Source organism: Ranitomeya variabilis, chromosome 1 (genome assembly GCF_051348905.1).
Source record: "Ranitomeya variabilis isolate aRanVar5 chromosome 1, aRanVar5.hap1, whole genome shotgun sequence".
NCBI lineage: Eukaryota > Metazoa > Chordata > Amphibia > Anura > Dendrobatidae > Ranitomeya > Ranitomeya variabilis.
This window is the reverse complement of record NC_135232.1, coordinates 341,064,253-341,083,200: the sequence shown is the minus strand read 5'-3', so window position 1 is coordinate 341,083,200 and position 18,948 is coordinate 341,064,253. Positions and strand designations below refer to the sequence as shown.

General features: G+C 40.2%; 1 protein-coding gene across 3 annotated transcripts in view; it reads right to left on the bottom strand.

The window, feature by feature from the left end:
• DAPK1 (death associated protein kinase 1) overlaps window positions 1-18,948 on the bottom strand; it is a 193,887-nt gene that overhangs the window by 44,772 nt on the left and 130,167 nt on the right. For all 3 annotated transcript variants that reach the window (XM_077299572.1, XM_077299560.1, XM_077299570.1), the window contains exons 11-17: window positions 15,853-15,945; window positions 12,637-12,756; window positions 12,106-12,204; window positions 11,878-11,976; window positions 10,656-10,754; window positions 6,903-7,100; window positions 1,683-1,880 (exon numbers count right to left, since the gene is read on the bottom strand). In XM_077299572.1, the coding sequence (XP_077155687.1) occupies window positions 1,683-1,880; window positions 6,903-7,100; window positions 10,656-10,754; window positions 11,878-11,976; window positions 12,106-12,204; window positions 12,637-12,756; window positions 15,853-15,945 (906 nt within the window). The remainder of the gene's footprint in view (window positions 1-1,682; window positions 1,881-6,902; window positions 7,101-10,655; window positions 10,755-11,877; window positions 11,977-12,105; window positions 12,205-12,636; window positions 12,757-15,852; window positions 15,946-18,948) is intronic.

Below are 18,948 nucleotides of genomic sequence, written 5' to 3'. Positions count from 1 at the left end.
CGAGATGGGTTTGGGGTGAGCTGGACCGCAGAGTGAAGGCAAAAGGGCCAACAAGTGCTAAGCATCTCTGGGAACTCCTTCAAGATTGTTAGAAGACCATTCCCGGTGACGACCTCTTGTAGCTCATCAAGAGAATGCCAAGAGTGTGCAAAGCAGTCATCAAAGCAAAAGGTGGCTACTTTGAAGAACCTAGAATATAAGACATAATTTCAGTTGTTTCACACTTGTGTGTTAAGTATATAATTCCACATGTGTTAATTCATAGTTTTGATGCCTTCAGTGTGAATGTACAATTTTCATAGTCATGAAAATACAGAAAAATCTTTACATGAGGTGTGTCCAAACTTTTGGTCTGTACTGTATATATATATATATATATATATATATATAGATATATATCCCTTTAAAAAAGCAGGTACCGAAGGACTGCGCATTCCTCATTTGCAATGTATGCAACAGCAAAGGAAAAGTTACACTTTGGAACTCGACATTTGAGGTCACATCAAGCTATAGACTGCAGAATGACGTTACCAGGAACTTCCTAATATATACGAATGGCTCTTTTTCCAAATGGGAGTGACTAATATAATTAATTAGGATAGCAATGAGGGTGTACATTTGCTCAACTGCACTCCCTATTCTTTAGGCAGAAGATGCCCACCATAAACAAGGTGGACACTCCCATTCAATTAGTAACCGTATTAAAAAAAACAAGAACATTCAAGATCAGTTCCGATAGTTAAGTCACGGAAAAACATAACCCTTTGTAGACGCGTGAGCCATTTTGTCACGTTACAGGTGAATGTGCAGCTGACCCTTGATACCATAGTGAAGCATGCACTCACTAACTAGGCTTCTAACCTAAATCTGGGCTTAATCATTAACCAGCAGCAGAAAAATAGCTACAAGAAACACCACAATATGGGTTTATACAGTTGAAAAGCTGAATAATGGCGTTTACATGGGCAGAGCTCATTACATTCATAGGGTCTATTATTTTTACACAAACCAGGTTGAACAGAGTAGAAATCAACAGAAACTGTTGGCCCCGATTCATCAAAGCATTTTCACCAGATTTCTGTTCTAAGACGCCTTGATATGTTGCAAGATTGTGATTTTGGTGTTTTTTTTATGCCAGTCGCCAAAATGGGAAGAGGTGAAGTCGGATATGGGGTGAGAAATCCCTTCCATCAAATTCATCGTAATTTGCACAAATTACCCCAGATATGTATGCCAGTCCCTGGTTGGAGTAACATTTCGGGTGGAAGTGCTCACAAACTGTAAGCTGTGCCTAAATAATTTCAAATTGGTTTACACTAATATTATGGCAAAATGGTTTATTGAATCAGGGCCATAATTTCTAATACAACAAGTAAAAGAGGTTCTCTGGGATTTTACACTGCATTGGAACAACTCCTGTACTCCCGCCGCTGCTGCTGCAGCTCTGCATATTCAAATGAACAACGCTAGGCTGCAGTACCAGGCACAACCACACACACGGATGTCGCTGTCACGTACTGCAGTGAAGGGGCCTTCTGCGGACCCCACTATTGGCCTAGTGTTAGGCCAATTACTAGCACAAGTAAGTGAAGAACACAGACTTCTCTTATTTGAGCACATACTTGATACTGCTGTTGACGTGCATCAGATATAACACTAAAGTCAGTGGCGGCTCAGCTCACCTTGTTAGTAATATCCAAATTACAGCTAGCTTCACACAGCGCCATTACAATCGGAATATTGCCATCTTTGCAGGCGACATGCAAAGGTGTGTTACCATGACGATCCTGGAAGTCTACATAGCACCCCTGATGGATCAAGGTTTTCACTACTTCCATCTGACATCTTCTTACGGCAAGGTGCAAAGCTATGTGCCCATCCTGAGAAAGGGGGACAGAAAAATCGGTCAGCCTCATAATGCAATTATGGGATTATTAGGCTAACGATTGTGTGTGTGTGTGTGTATGATGTATGTAAGTATATACATACATACACAAATACACACACATACACATATATACAGTATTATGCATATTATATATGGTATGTGTATATATACTTTTAAGAAATTGCATGAGATAATAAAACCATGGCTGCTTAGAAAAGCAGCAACACAACTGTCTGTGGGATGTGTCTGGTATTGCAGTCCAATATGACATACTAGAATGAGGTCACTGTGCAATACCAAACATGGCCCAAGGCCAAGAGTGGCACAGTTTCTGGATGAAAGCAGCTCTGTTTTTCTAATCTCATAGAACTCCTTTAATGTAAACAAACAAGTAATTATAAGCTACAAAGAGGCCACTTGTGATTCATCGAAATGACATGACAATGCAAGCAAGGTGCTCCTAAAAGTACCTATCATGAGACCAATAACACCTGACACACAGTGCAGGAATGTGGAGGAATGACAGCATTGCTGCATAACCTGCCTGTGTCACCGCTAATAATACACTGCTCAGGCAGGAGATGCTCGGCACGTTTTGCCATTCTTGATGTTATGAGCATCTCGTCTATCCAGTGATTACTCAGTGTTAACTGGTTAGAGATTTGATTCTTCCATATAACAGCAATAATCAATCAATTTGTGATATCTGTAATCAATCTTTTCCTCTTCAAACAGTACTGGACATTTGTTAAACTTCTTCCCCACTCACAATGGTCGGACAGTCAAGTGCTTTGATAATATCGGTTTTGTACGTCCAGCAGAGGACATACATAGACATCATCTGCATATCATCCAATTATCAATCACTGGGGAAATGTCCTAAAAAATCAATACATTTATGGCCCACCATAAATTCAGTGGGCAATCTGCTGCTAAACTTAAAGGGGTACTCCCATCTCCAAGATGCTATCTCAGTACGTATTAGGTGTAAATTAGACCAAAAATATTGTACAACGGAGTATATATTAAATATTTAAACCAAAAAAGAAAAATAATACCCCTAAAATTTAACTTTTAATATTCATAAGGTAAAATTACCCATATATTAGGGTCAGGATAATAACACAATCTTAACAATACTAAAAAGGCTAGATGTAAATATGGTGAGGGGGTGATCTTTCCCTTACTCACCCTACCTTACCGCGGAGGTTGCACCCCAAGTTTGACATGGCGCCCCCACTCAACGACGGCTCTCCCTTATGACCCTAAAGGGAGGAACTAACAAGGAAAAACCGTCACCAACACCAATAATTAAAGTGCTAATGTGCTTCTTAAAGTGCTCAACAAAAAACTGCATCGGTATATTCTTTTTCAGAATATGTATACGAGAGTCTTATTCAGAATTAGTTTCTGTATACCATCAACAGTCTTATAAACTTCTAATCTGTTCTAATAAGGTGCATAAGTGAGCAATGTAAGGAAGTTGTGTATATATATCAGATTTCAACAACTCTTACAGGGTTAATACCATATTATTAGGGGTACACTCCCCACTAGTAACGCATATGATAAATAGGTACAAAATAGTCGTACCTGCTACCTCAAAATGACATTGTTACACTTAAATAATGAAAATACACCTCTCATACATATTTCCACCTGATGCTGATATTAATCATTCAATCCATAAGGACAGTGGTCATAAAAACAATAATGAAGGATGTACTCATCCAGTTAGCTGCCCATCCCGGGGTAATAAGCCAGGGTTCATCAGGGGTAGGAAAGGGGGCTTCTCTCAACAAGCTATTGTGAGCGGTCATGACGAGATGCGGCTCACAATAGCTTGTTGAGAGAAGCCCCCTTTCCTACCCCTGATGAACCCTGGCTTATTACCCCGGGATGGGCAGCTAACTGGATGAGTACATCCTTCATTATTGTTTTTATGACCACTGTCCTTTATGGATTGAATGATTAATATCAGCATCAGGTGGAAATATGTATGAGAGGTGTATTTTCATTATTTAAGTGTAACAATGTCATTTTGAGGTAGCAGGTACGACTATTTTGTACCTATTTATCATATGCGCTACTAGTGGGGAATGTACCCCTAATAATATGGTATTAACCCTGTAAGAGTTGTTGAAATCTGATATATATACACAACTTCCTTACATTGCTCACTTATGCACCTTATTAGAACAGATTAGAAGTTATAAGACTGTTGATGGTATACAGAAACTAATTCTGAATTAAGACTGGTATACCTATTCTGAAAAAGAATATACCGATGCAGTTATTTGTTGAGCACTTTAAGAAGCACATTAGCACTTTAAGTATTATTAGTGTTGGTGACGGTTTTTTCTTGCTAGTTCCTCCCTTTAGGGTCATAAGGGAGAGCCGTCGTTGAGTGGGGGCGCCATGTCGAACTTAGGGTGCAACCTCCGATGTAAGGTAGGGTGAGTAAGGGAAAGATCACCCCCTCACCATATTTACATCTAGCCTTTTTAGTATTGTTAAGATTGTGTTATTCTTCTGACCCTAATATATGGGTAATTTTACCTTATGACTATTAAAAGTTAAATTTTAGGGGAATTATTTTTCTTTTTTGGTTTAAAATGTATTAGGTGTAATAATAATAATAATAATAATTAAAAAAAAAAAATCATATATAAAAAAAAGAGGAGCATAAAAGACCAAGTAAGAGGATAGTAATAAAAATATATAAATCTTTATTAGACATTTATTGTCTATTGTACCATTTGCTGGGACTTGTGCCTTTTAATCTTTGGACCAGCTGTTTTTTTTTTTAAATGTGTCTAATAAAGATTTACTGTATATACTCGAGTATAAGCCGACCCGAGTATATGCCGAGACCCCTAATTTTGCTACAAACAACTGGGAAAACTTAATGACTCGAGTATAAGCCTAGGGTGGGAAATGCAGCTGCTACCGGTAAATTTCAAAAGTAAAAATAGGTACCAATAAAAGTAAAATTAATTGAGACATCAGTAGGTTAAGTGTTTTTGAATATCCATATTGAATCAGGAGCCCCATATAATGCTCCATACAGTTCATGATGGACCCCATAAGATGCTCAATACAAAATACGCCCCATAAAGTTTATGATGGACCCCCATAAGATGCTCCATATTAAAATATACCCCATATAACCCTGCATAAAGGTTAATAATGGCCCCATAAGATGCTCCATAGACACATTAGCCCAATATAATGCTGCACAAATGTTGATTATGGCTCCATAGAGATATTTACCCCATATAATGCTGCACAAACATTATGGCCCCATAAGATGCTCCATAAAGATAGTTGCCCCATATAATGCTGCACAAACGTTAATTATGGCCCCATAAGATGCTCCATACAGACACTTGCCCCATATAGTGCTGCACATATGTTAATTAAGGCCCCATAAGATGCTCCATAAAGATATTTGCCCCATATAGTGCTGCACAAATGTTGATTATGACCCCATAAGATGCTCCATAAAGATATTTGCCCCATATAATGCTGCACAAACGTTGATTATGGCCCCATAAGATGCTCCATAGACTACTATGCCCCATATAATGCTGCACAAACGTTATGGCCCCATAAGATGCTCAATACAGACACTTGCCCCATTTGCTGTGATAAAAAAAAAAAATCACATACTCACCTCCCGTCGCTCAGGCCCACGGCACTTTCAATATTCACCTGCTCCTCTTTCCGGCCGTCGCTCCGTCTTCAGGACTGACGTTCAGGCAGAGGGCGCGCACTAACTACGTCATCGCACCCTCTGACCTGAGCGTCACTGCAGAAGATGCTGCGGCGGCTGGAACGAGGAGAGGTAAATATCGTGCAGCGCTGTGCTCCCCCTCCCCATTATACTCACCTGCTCCTGGCGCGGTGCAAGTCCCTGCTTCCCCGGCGTCGCAGCTTCTTCCTGTATTGAGCAGTCACATGGTACCGCTCATTACAGTAATGAATATGCGGATCCACCCCTATGGCAGGTGGAGCCGCATATTCATTACTGTAATGAGCAGAAACATGTGACCGCTCAGTACAGGAACAAGCTGAGGCGCCGGGAGAACCAGGGACCTGCAGGGACCGTGCCAGGAGCAGGTGAGTATTATTAGACAGCCCCCGCTCCCCCTCCACTGCCGACCCCTGGGTATGACTCGAGTATAAGCCGAGAGGGGGACTTTCAGCCCAAAAAAATGGGCTGAAAATCTCGGCTTATACTCGAGTATATACGGGATATATTTTATTACTATCATGTTACATGGTCTTTTAGGCATCTCTTTTCTGTATGATTTCTGAATGATCTTAGTGCATGACCTCCTGATTTGTCAAGTTCTTTATGTACATATCCTTTTAATAGTATTTATACCTATGACTTTTTTGATGTACCTATACAAATTGTTCATATTTGCTTACTAATAATATTACACTAATCCCTCCAATTAGAAATGTAGTATAGTTTTTCTGATTAACTATGTCTCTCTCCTCATGGTCAGGCATTGGAGGATCTTAGGTTGACATGGTTATGACCATGGGGATTGAGTAACAAACGCGTTGAGGCTAACAGTCCCAAATCATGCAGCTGCAGGAACTCGAACATAATATATGAGCACTCCCGGATGCTTGTAAGACGTTATCCGAGCACATTCGCTCATCACTAGTTGTGAACTTCGTGATTTATAAGGCTACAAACATAAATCAGAGCCTATATTCCCATCTTATATGAAATCCTACAGAGATGTGAAAAGATTGTAATTTTATCGAATTATTCATCGAGTGGTGTAACATGAAATCATACTCTGCACGGTACTGAAAAGGTATAAATTGCGGCCAAGGCACTGAGCGTTCTCTGGTATATTTTGATATTTACTACCAGGACTTAACTATAAGGAATTGCAGGTTTCTCGCTGTCGATTAGGCATGTACGATGTATTTCACAGACATAAATGGCCCTTGAGCCTCTGTGTAATTTGTGACAACGGGAATCATTCACCTTGTCTGTTGCATCAAGGTCACCTCCATGTTCAGTCAAGCACTCCACAATATCATGGTACCCTCTTGCCGAGGCTGTCAGGAGGGGAGTTTCTCCTTCCCGGTTGCGAATGTTAACATTGCAGCCGGCCTGGCACAAGGCTCTAGCTACCGGGTAGTAACCATGCCAGGCAGCACAATGCAGAGGGGTCTCTTCTTCCTGCAAGGGGCACACCAAGGAAAAGAAGGGATATTAGTTATTGAAGCCCATACCTGACCGCAGTGTGGTGCCTGTATAAGTGTATAGGTATTCACGTGGCAATAATAATAAGGAGCTGCTATATGTAGGCACGCACTATACACGCCGTCACAAAATTACTCCAGAAATCGTGCAGCACATTATGCTCCGTACATAAAAGCGCTCTATGACACCACTAGATTGTTTAAAGCCCTGCGAGGAAGCTAAGAGACATTTGCATGGAAAATGTTTTGTAAAAAGATCTCCCGTGCTTCTTTCAGCAGCATATAATAGCATCAAGCTTGATTCATAGTGTCTCTTTGTGTCGAGCAATTTGTGATCGAAATGGCCTGAGTCTCCCACTCAAAGTGTTCTTTGCCTGGATTTAAGCAGAAATTGACGAGTGATATCTCATGCAAACACATCTCCGATCTGGAAAGCGCATATTCTCTCCCCAACATCTAAGGGGCAATTTGATCTTGTAGACATAAAATTAAATAATCAGTGACAGCTTCGCTGTAAAAAGACAAGGAGGTGTAGGAGGAAAATGGCTCACGTATATTAACATTAACGCTTCTGGCAGCATGTATACTAACGTGGTACGCTATTGTTGTTGTTGCAGGCACAAATATCAGCACACTCTTCCAAGACCCTTTTTGTTATATGTTCATGATTTATTAGCCACAAAGCAAGGCTGAAAACGGCAAAAAAAAAAAATTCTATTACATTGCTTCAGCCTTGTGGTCTACTAAAGCGATGTACAACCTCGGAGTTGGGGTGTATGGTCCCTAATTGTGCCTCTGTTACGCCTTTAATTTAATACAGAGGTGGATTTCTAGTAGATTCTGCATAAATATATGGCATATTCTATTAGATGTATTTACAGAGAAATTCTTCCTTAAAGACAGAAAAATGTTTAGAATTGAGAGTCCTCAGTGGTTGATACCTTTTAATGGCTAACTGAAAAGATGGTAACTACTTTCGAGTAGTCTCGAAAGCTTGCAATTTGTTACCATCTTTTCAGTTAGCCATTAAAAGGTATCAACCACTGAGGACTCTCAATTCTAAATATTTTTCTATCCACTGGCTAACACGGTACCAAGAGATATATCTTTCCTTAAAGACCCTACTTCTAGGTGAGAATATCTCTGTAGAGAAGACACAAAATGTAGCAGACACAGCAGCGCATACAGGAAGGCTGTGTATAGGATCCAACCAGATTCCTCCTTCATATAAAGGGAATTTCTTATAACTGGTTTTAAAGCTGCTGTTCCCCTGAAAAAGGAGGTGTTTTTCTTCCTGGACCTCTCATCTCCAGAGATATGGACCCTTTTTCCATGTATGTAAATCTAGACTTGTTAGCCAAAGGGACATGGTCCGTAACTATTCACTGTGAGCATTTTCTTGGGGGGACATGCCACCTTAACTAATAAAACTAGATTTACAAACGTTATGCAAAGGGGAAGAGGGGGCTATATTTCTGGCTCTGTGAGTTTTAGGAACTAAAAAGAACAAACAAAGAAACCACAAAGCAAAAAATTATTCAGAAAGAACAGGGATATTTTGACTTGGCCATAAACATTTAAAAATAACACTTATTCAGCCCACTGCTGTTTCTCCTGACTCCTTCAAACACATGAAAGCCCCTTCTGGCTGTGACTTAGATTCAATGATTAAATTTAACCTGCTCAATTATTCTTTCTCATGCCATAAACTGCTGGGTGGGAGTTGGGACTAGAGATGAGAGAACCTTTTAAGGTTGGGTTCGGCCATGTGTGCAGATATTCCTGATGTACGTCAAACACCATTGAATTCAAACTCACAGACAACACCTTCAGGGGGGCCAACAAGCTGCAAAAACACCTCAAATTAGGGCCAGACACCAGGAAAAGTTTCATCAATTGACCCATCAATTGCGCTATAAATAAACAATTTTAAAAATAAAATGACGCGAGTTCCGCTGTATTTTTGATAACCAGCCAGGCAAAACTGACAGCTGCGGGTGGCAACTCTCAGCTGTCAGGTTTTTGCAAGGCTGGTTATCAAAAATAGAGGGATCCCCACGTTGTTTTTTGTTAAATTATATAGATAAATAATTTTTTTTTAAAAAGGCATGGAGGGTCCCCCCATTTTTGACAACCAGCCAAACTAAAGCTGACAGCTGGTATTTCTCAGGCTGGTAAGAGGCCATAGATACTGCCCCCATCTAAAAATGGCAGCCGCCCAGAAATGGCGCATCTATTAGATGCGCCAAATCTGGTGCTTTGCTCGGCTCTTTCCTCTTGCCCTGTGGCTGTGGCAAGTGGGGTTCATATTTGTATGGTTGATGCACCTTTGTATTGTCCAGTGACATCAAGCCCAGAGGTTAGTAATGGAGAGGCATCTATAAGACACCCCATTACTAACCTCATAGTGATATTGTATTAAAAAAAACACCACCCGAAAATAAAGTCCTTTAATTGAAAGAAACCTTTGATAAATCCAAACAATCCTTTGAATAATCCAAATTAAACCGTACGCACTTAATTGCTCAGTCCACTGAAGCCAATGTCTATTGTAACAGAATTAAAATAATAAGCAACAATATTCCTCACCTGTCCACCGAGAAGATAATAATCCATTTGTTCTGCGACAGGTCTAATTCTGCTACATCTAGATGGCAGGCTGCATTGATGCATGCTGCAACTATAAAGCCTGCCATCCAGCAGAGACACTGAGCAGAAAGGTCCTGGGAAATCACAGCCAACAAACTCCATTTAACTCACTGACGTCAGCACGAGCATCATATTAAAAGTTGTAACAGCGCTCACACTGATGTCAGTGAGTTGAACAGAGTTCATTGGCTGTGAACTCCCAGGACCTTTCTGATGGCACTGCAGGCGTGAGAACTTTCTCACGCTCACGGTGACATCAGTCAGGTTATGGGAGTTCAAGCACGCACAGCTCAGTGTCTCCGCTGGATGGCATGCTGTAAAAAGTCGCATCATGCAAAAAGAGCAGGACAAATGGATTATCTTCTCTGTGGACAGGTAAGGAATATTGTTGTTTATTATTTTAATTCTGTTACAGGAGACCTTGGCTTCTGTGGCCTGAGCGATGACGAATGCCATCAGTGTGCACGTGTGCGGGATGTTTTGTGGCCCCTGCTGCTACCGGAAACACTGACTCCTGAAAGTGCCCTAAGTGGAAACTTGATGATTTACCAAGCTTTGGCCGAATTTTGATGATTTTAGGGAAAATGCTCGGGAATCCGAACACGAATCTGAATGTGCAAAGTTTGTACCGACTTTGAGATTGGCGAACGTTTTCTGAATAAGTTCACTCATCTCTAGTTGGATAGTCTCAATAATCATTGTATCGGTGGGTTCAGCAGACATGAATCTATTGGGTACAAGTCTTCAGAAAAAGAATTGTCGAAGTATAAAACACCATATCAGTCTTACAAACCGGCGCAGCCAATGAGCTCATCATTGTAGCAGAGCAATTGGATCAGTGTAATAAATGATTGCATCTTACGTGCCTCCTAGACATCCTTACCTTATCCTGAATATCTGGATTTGATCCAATGCTGCACAGGTACTGTATAACTTCCACGTGTCCGTATCGAGCTGCCACATGAAGGGCGGTTTCTCCTGACTTATGAGGAAACAAAAAGTCTAAATAAGTGGAGGTGGGGAAGAAAGGATGCAGGTGCAGTGTAGATGAACCTAGTTTAATAGCCACTTATGAGGCAACTTTAATTTAATGTGAACTATACAAAAGAAGAAAATGCAGTGCTTTTTAACACTGGAATATATAGAGTACTGGGTGCACCACTATTCAGACAATAAGTTGAAGATAGGGTGCTGCATCCTGCATGAAGCAATTAAGTTAATCAAAGAAGGAGAAAGACGCTGGAGTATGAAGTATATAAAAAAAATTAACCAACTTTATTACACCAAAAAACAAACCATTAAAACCACATAAACATTATATCACAAAGGAGAGTGATATACATGTATTCCCCTGTTGCAATTATAACGAATGGAAAACACTGGCAAGTGGCTAGCTGCAAAAGATCACAAGAGCTTTGAACTAATATGTGCGAGTATAAATGGTAGTGAACATATAAATATATATGAATAAACTTCAAAAAAAATGTACAAACACATATAATACAGTAGTGGGTGTCCCCCACATCAAAATCACCCCTATAACCATTCAAATAAAGTCCAAATGACTATGCCGTGGGGCTAGTGTAAGACCCAGTAACCAGGAGATGAGTGGTATATCAGGCGAGATACAGAAAAAATATCATGAAAAAAAAGCTATGATAGTGAGTAAGTAAAGACCATGGTCTCCGAAGGTTATAGAAAGGAAACAGCTGCTGTGTCCTAGAATAGGAGCAAAGGAGCTGCAGAGGGTCCCTGCCTAATAATAAAGCAGTATTTGGAACCAATAAATGCAGGGTTCTACCAATATCCCACCAAAAGTGCCTGAATACATGGTTACCAGACCAGGGGAAGGGGACACATCCTACACTTATCGCTGCTCACAATAATAACAAGTTAATTACAAATCTATTTGTTTTTAGAAATTCTTTGCAATTTTACCCATAAGATTTTAACTCCTGTGTAAACAAATAAGTGCATGTTCGTTTATAACAGATTTCATCATTGCACGGGAAAAAATGCACTGCGGTAATTTGTGACAACTGCACAACAGAATGGGCAGCTGCAGATTTGGAAATGTGCTGCACAATTTTAAGCAAAAACCTCACCTTATCTTTAATATCCAGTGGGCACTTGCTCTGATGCAGGAATTTTAATGTCTCCACGTGGCCATGCCGGGAGGCCCAGTACAGTGCATTGGATCCAGCCTAAATGAATGAGAAAACATTAACAGAAGCACCAGCTTCAGTGGGGCAGGAATCTACATGTACCCTTCAGATCTGCTAAAAATACATATATAATATGTGTAAGAAATAAGAACATGAATACACACAGACCTTATCCTGCACATCAATGTGGGCTCCCCGCTTAATTAGCAATTCCAGCATCTGAATGTTTCCGCAGCCGGCGGCTATTAATAGTGGAGGGGTACCATGCTGAAACACAGGGATGCAGAATGATCACAAAAAGAAATAGCGTGATGAACTTTTACTAGATTGCTATTACTACAGCAAAATCCAGCTATTTTCGGAAAACTGCCCCAGCATTATGATGGCCTGCTTCACCGCATGTTTTTGTCAGGGTACTTGGGGTACCCATTTGTAATATAAAAAATATGTGGAAACAGACACGTTTTATCAGTTTTTTTGTTTACAATATAAAATGTGTAGATTTCAAAAGATACTAAAATGTGGTGTAAAAGGAGCCCAAACAATAGTGCGAGTGAACTACTTATCCAAATGTGGCAAGAAGTAGCTATGTTTTGTCAGTAAGTGGCAATAATGGTGGCAGCCCTTTTCCGATTGATTGCTTTGAAGCTGTTTAGCATTACATTTACATTATGTGGGTGATATAGTAGAACACATTACCTTGTTTGGCTGGTTTACATCATAGTTTGCCAAAGAACCCAGAAGGTGCTGTAAACCTGGAACATTGTCATCATTTATGGCATGAATGATGGCCTTCATCACAAAGGAATCCTCTTCATCCTGCAATGATAGTAACAAGTTTAGATTCAGCATTAACTATCGCCACGGCATTTCAGAAAATACATAGTTTGACAAGCAGGCCAGGGACTTTAGAGTCCAGATTAGTCTGATGGGCCCCCAGGTGGCTTCTCTCTACTCACTCCAGTTGACTGACCGGTCGCTCACATGTTAGAACATAGACAGAGACCTATCAATCAGATAGGGCTGGGAGGGTTAATACTGACTGGGTGTCGCTGTGCATGCACATGAAAGGATGAGTCCCTTGGAAAAACAAAAACCTGAAGCTTTTTAATTGATTAATGTATGCAGATTCCTTGAATGGCCTGTCAAATAGTCTTATGCTATGCACGTGTTAAATGTTTCATATGGTCAGGGTCATGGGTTATCAAACCATTATTATTCTACAATGAATTACTAAAATGAAGAAACATTGCAAATACTGTTAGTTACAACTATCCTATGGTTTGGCCTCTTCCCCTACTATGCAGTCCTATCTGTCTCTATGGTAACAGACTACAAACAAACCCTGCGTAGTCTGATCCTTAAGTCATGCTGCCTTCTATCAGTCCATTACTTCTTGGTTACTCACTCAGGCCGATAATTCGAAGTGACATACACATTTATTTACCCCACTTTTTATATTATGGTAAATGCGTTTAAAGATTAAAAGGAATACAATAGCTTGCCTCCAATCAGGAGTGTCACATACTTTGAGGGACTGTCCAGAATTAGAAAAGCATTGCTGCGGTCTTTCAGTAAGACCACCACCTCTGAACATTACAGCTCAGTTTCATTCACTTCAAAAAGGGGCGAGTTAAAATACCAGACAAAGCCCATGTTTCTGAAAGAAATCAGCCGTTTATTTCTAATCCTGGACAAACCTGTTAAACATTTTAGCTGATGAAAACTATAAAATATACAACAGAATGTGCTACGAACAGATCAAAGTAGTAGACGAAATCCATCATACAACTTGATCAATTAGACAGGGTACTGCAGGAAAAGGGCAGTCATGGTGTAGGGCAATATCAGTCATTGTCCAAAAAGAGATGAACTAGGAAACCTAGAAGCAGAACCTGTATAAAGTATACTGGAAAGATTTCTACCCGGTTTTGGCATACAAATGATATTACTTAGTGACCAAAATGCTGCTGTCGAGGTGGCAACTAACAGCAGAGATAAAACCGCTCTTATCTGAGCACATGGACATTGCACTCAATGATGATCAAGGGTTTTCAGAGGGTTTTTTCTATCTATCTATAAGGCTATGTTCACATGACCGTATTTTTGGTCCAAGTGTTGTCTGTGGGAAATACGACAGCACTCAGATAATGTTATTAAATTGGGCTCTTTTTTTTACTGAATGTCCATGTGAAAAAAAAAAAAGGCAGCAAGCATTAGTCTCTTCGGAATTTCATCTCCTTTTCCAAGAATTAAGGGATTTCTAATGCTATAGTGCACAGCTCATTGGCTAGACTACTAACCACCCTGCAGTCTCAGAAGGCTCGGTTACCCAGGTACGGAGCCAGCACTGCTTGCAGACGCTATGCTTCACAAGCTGCTCGCACGACTCTGACGCTGCTTCTAAACCCAGAGCTGCCCCTGCTAGCTGCACGGAAGGGCGCTCAGTCTGAGCAGGAGACGTGACGATCGGCCAAAATCCTCAAGAACACACCTCCATCTGCTTAGCAGAAAGCTGGGGGCAAGTAGTAGTGTGCTCGTGAAGAAAAGACACCATACTTTTAAATAATACTCTTTTGGTATTAAAGGGCTTGTCCAGTTTAGAAGAGCCATTTTAAAATAATAACATTTCCAACTTTATTAAAAAAATATATATATAAAAGCTAAAAAGATTGATCCATGATGGTACAGGAACAGCAATGCATTTCGAACGCATACACTGCGTCCTTCGTCAGCTCTGACACAAACTGGACATTTCTGGCCAGAATTCCCAGCAGACCATTATTGGGACTCCAGAAGGGTGACACTCCGCTTAGGATTAAGGACCATGCTGACAAGAAGAGATTGTCCAAAGCGCCCCCATAAATTGATCATAATGCCCAGAATGGGAGAACAACATTGCGGTGTATGTGTTCTGTCTCATGTCACATCTACTGAGAGCTCCACACTTTGGAATCCTTGAAGTCGTTAAAAGAAGTGACACATTCATTCTTTACAGTAAAAAATGACGTAAAAACACTGGCAATTTCGCTTCAAGAAAATGACGGTTGGCGTTTCCCTGAAGCGGCCCTGCCTAAAAAAAAAAAAAGATACTGTGTGCAGATAGCTTTAAAAAAATAAATAAACCCATCTCCCAAACCACATATATGGGCACACAGGTGTTTGTAAATCCATCGACACCTTTGTATCTTCTCAATGTTTCTGCATTACCAAGTACCATAATTGGAATTCTAATTAATATGCAAATGAGGCATTAAGTGCTCTAGGCAAGACTGAGCACTTAAGAAGTCACTGCCTCCAGAGGCGATTTCCCACCCTGCATTAGATTCTTTAGCTTGATTGATACAGTAGCTCAGTGTCTGATTTTCTTGCTCGGTGTCTGATGTCACACAGACACAGTGTGCTATTAATCAAGCCTAAGAAGCTTGGTGAGAAACAACCTCTGAAGGCAGTGACTCCTTAAGTGCTCAGTCATGCCCAGAGCACTTAATGCCTCATTTGCATAATAATTAAACACAGATTATTCACGAATGCAACAACAGATTAAAGATAGAAGGGTGTTGATGGAGTTACATTTCAGAGACCTGCATGTCCATATATGCGCTATGGGTGGGGGTTTGATCTTACTAACAAATTCCCATTAAAATAACATCTGTCATAAACAGAAAAGGCTCCTATAGTATAAATATCTGCATCTGCTTTCTCTATATAAAATATAAAGGGTCCTTGTATCCTGAGAGTTGGTAAGGGTCCTAGTAGTCAGATTACCTCGCAATAACAATTGATTGGATATCCTAGTGACATCCCTAATAATAATTATTATAATAACAATATATATACTTTTTTTTATTTTTTTTTTAAGTTTTAACATATTACATGGCTAAAACTATTTTCTCATACATATTGATTACTTACAAGAGTGTCATCGCTTCGAGCTATACTCATGTTGCTTCTTGACAAGAATGATCTTGACAGTCTTTGGCACAGGGATATCAAGCGGACAGATTGCTTGAAAAGAAAATGAAAAGATATGGACTGAATGCATGAGAAACAGTGCTCAATGCCAGGGAATTTATACAAATATGACAGCTAAAAAGATAAGACAAACATGAAATAGATGGAGATAAAACAGATAAATCACAAAGTGTGTAGCACTAGTACAATTCACGCATCCACTGTTTGTAGAGCACTGTTGTATAGTGTTTGTGTATATATGTTTAGAACGATAACTATCACATGGATAGATACAGTGGATATTAAAAGTCTACACACCCCTGTTAAAATGCCTGTTAAACTTAGATGAAAAATATCATACCACAAAGGATCATTTCAGCACGTTTTCCACCATACACATATTGCTTATTTTTTCCCTGCAGATTTGGAGCAGTTTAAAATCTGCAGCATGTCAATTCTTTCATCGTGTTTGCAGTGTTTCTCTCCCCTTCCAAATAATGGGGAAAATGCACCAAAACACACACAACAACAGGTGGATTTTATGCAGTGTTTTTGCTTTAAAGAAACCCGTTTTTGATACAGAAAAGTCTGCAGCAAATACTTAACAAGTGGACATATCCCTAAAGTCCCCCTTTAATCTGTACAAATATATTGAAAAACCAATCATTTTGAGGGGGGAAATAAAAATAAAATAATGTGGCTGCATGAGTGTGAACACCCTCTTATAATTTATCATAAATAGTAGTCAGTACATAGCTGTCATCATTTAAAGTGATTCTGATTAACCCCATATACAGTTTACCAGTTTTAGTAGAAGTTTCCTGACATTTTCTTTGTTGCAATTTATGCAGAAGCCATGGTCCATAAACAGCTTACAACACAGCAAATGGATCTCATTGCTGAAAGTTATCAATCCTGTAGAACAGTGTTCCCCAAGTCCGGTCCTCAAGAGCCACCAATGTTGTGAATTCTGCTTTTGGGTTCCCTCTGGTGGTAGTAGGTGGTAATGCAGTTGTCCCTGGGTTGCAGTCCTGGTCAGGTGTGTCTGCTGATTGCAGTTCTGACTGGGGTATTTAGGTGTGTAGGATTCATTAGTCCTTGCCAGTTGTCAATTGTTGTTGGGAGGTGAAGGACCTCTGCCTGGTTTCTCCTGCCTTTCTGCCAAATCAGCAAAGATAAGTGTCTGTTTTTTTTTTCCTGTGGCACACATGCTGTGTGCTTCACAATTCAGTGCTATTCTTTGTGTTTTCTTGTCCAGCTTAGATTGTGTCAGTATTTTCTCAGTCTTGTTGGATTCTCTGGAGTGGCAGATATACATTCCATGTCTTTAGTTAGATTGTGGAACTTTCTGTATTATCTGTTGTGGATATTTTTTGGAAGGGTTTTAATACTGACCGCCTAGTAATCTGTCCTATCCTTTCCTATTTAGCTAGAGTGGCCTCTTTTGCTAAATCCTGTTTTCTACCTGCGTGTGTCTATTCTTCTCCTACTCACAGTCATTATTCGTGGGGGGCTGCCTATCCTTTGGGGGTCTGCTCTGAGGCAAGATAGCATTCCTATTTCCATCTATAGTGGTATTTAGTCCTCCGGCTGTGTCGAGGTGTCTAGGGTTTGTTAGGCACACCCCACGGCTACTTCTAGTTGCGGTGTTAGGTCAGGATTTGCGGTCAGTACAGGTTCCACCGTCTCCAGAGAAAGTTTTCATGCGGCTCCAAGGTCACCAGATCATAACACACCAACAGGTCATGTTTTCAGGATTTCCTTAGTATTGCACAGGTGATAATTGCATTACCTGGACAGGCAAGCATTCAGTGACCTGTGCAATACTAAGGAAATCCTGAAAACATGACCTGTTGGTGGCTCTTGAGGACCGGACTTGGGGAACACTGCTGTAGAAAGTAAGCCCGCAAGGGCAGGGTCCTCGCCCCTCTGTACCAGTCTGTCATTGTTAGTTTTGTTTACTATAAGTGATATTTGTATATTGATGTAACCCCTTCTCATGTACAGCACCATGGAATTAATGGTGCTATATAAATAAATAATAATAATAATCAGGAAAAGAGAACATTTCCAAGTCATTAGATATACCATTGAACACCGTTAAGACGGTCATTCAGAAGTGGCTTAAATTTGACATTACCTGGAACTGGAAGTCCCTCCACAACCAATGAAAAGACTATAAGAAAATTGGTCCCGGAGGCTGTCAAGAGGCCTACAGCAAATTCTTGCAAGCACTGACTGTGTACTGCATGTGACAAAAATCTCCCAAATTCTTCAAATGTCTGACCTGTGGGGTATTGTGGCAAAACTGAAGCTTTTTCTTACAAAGAAACCCATTCAAGCTTGGCTATGTTCTGCAAAAACCTACATTAAGTCTGCCAAAATTATGTGGGAAAACACCACACCCACAGTGAAGCATGGTGGAGGCAGCATTATGTTCAGAGGTTCTTTTTTTCCATAGTTTGAACTGATGCTTTAATTCAAGGTGGAGAGAATTATGAACAGTTCCAAATATCAGTCAACTTTGCATCAAAAACTTCAGGCCGCTGCTAAAAAGCTGAAGAGGAATTTCACCTTTCAGCACAACAATGACCATAAGCATACCTCCAAAACAACAAGCGAATGGCTTCGCCAGGAGATGATCAAAGTTTTCAAATGGCCTGCCAGAGATCAGACCTAAAACCAATTGAAAATCTGTGGGTTGAGCTAAAGAGGGCTACACAGAAGACGCCCTCACAATCTGACAGATTTGGAGAGCTACCGCAAAGAAGAATGGGTAAGGACTGCAAACTGTAGAAATGCTAAGTTGATAGACTCCTACCAAAAAAAGACCGAAAGCTGTTATACATTTGAAAGGGTAATTAAACAACATATTAATTTAAGGGTGTGCATGCTTATTGAAAAAAAGAAGTGGGATTATTCAGTTCAATCCAAATGGGTTAAAATTAGCGCTACATCCGAAATGTTTAAAATTCATAGAGGAGTGGTGAAACGATACTGATCATCAACGCATTTCAAACGCTATATGCATTCTTAATTATGATGCAGTACATAGTA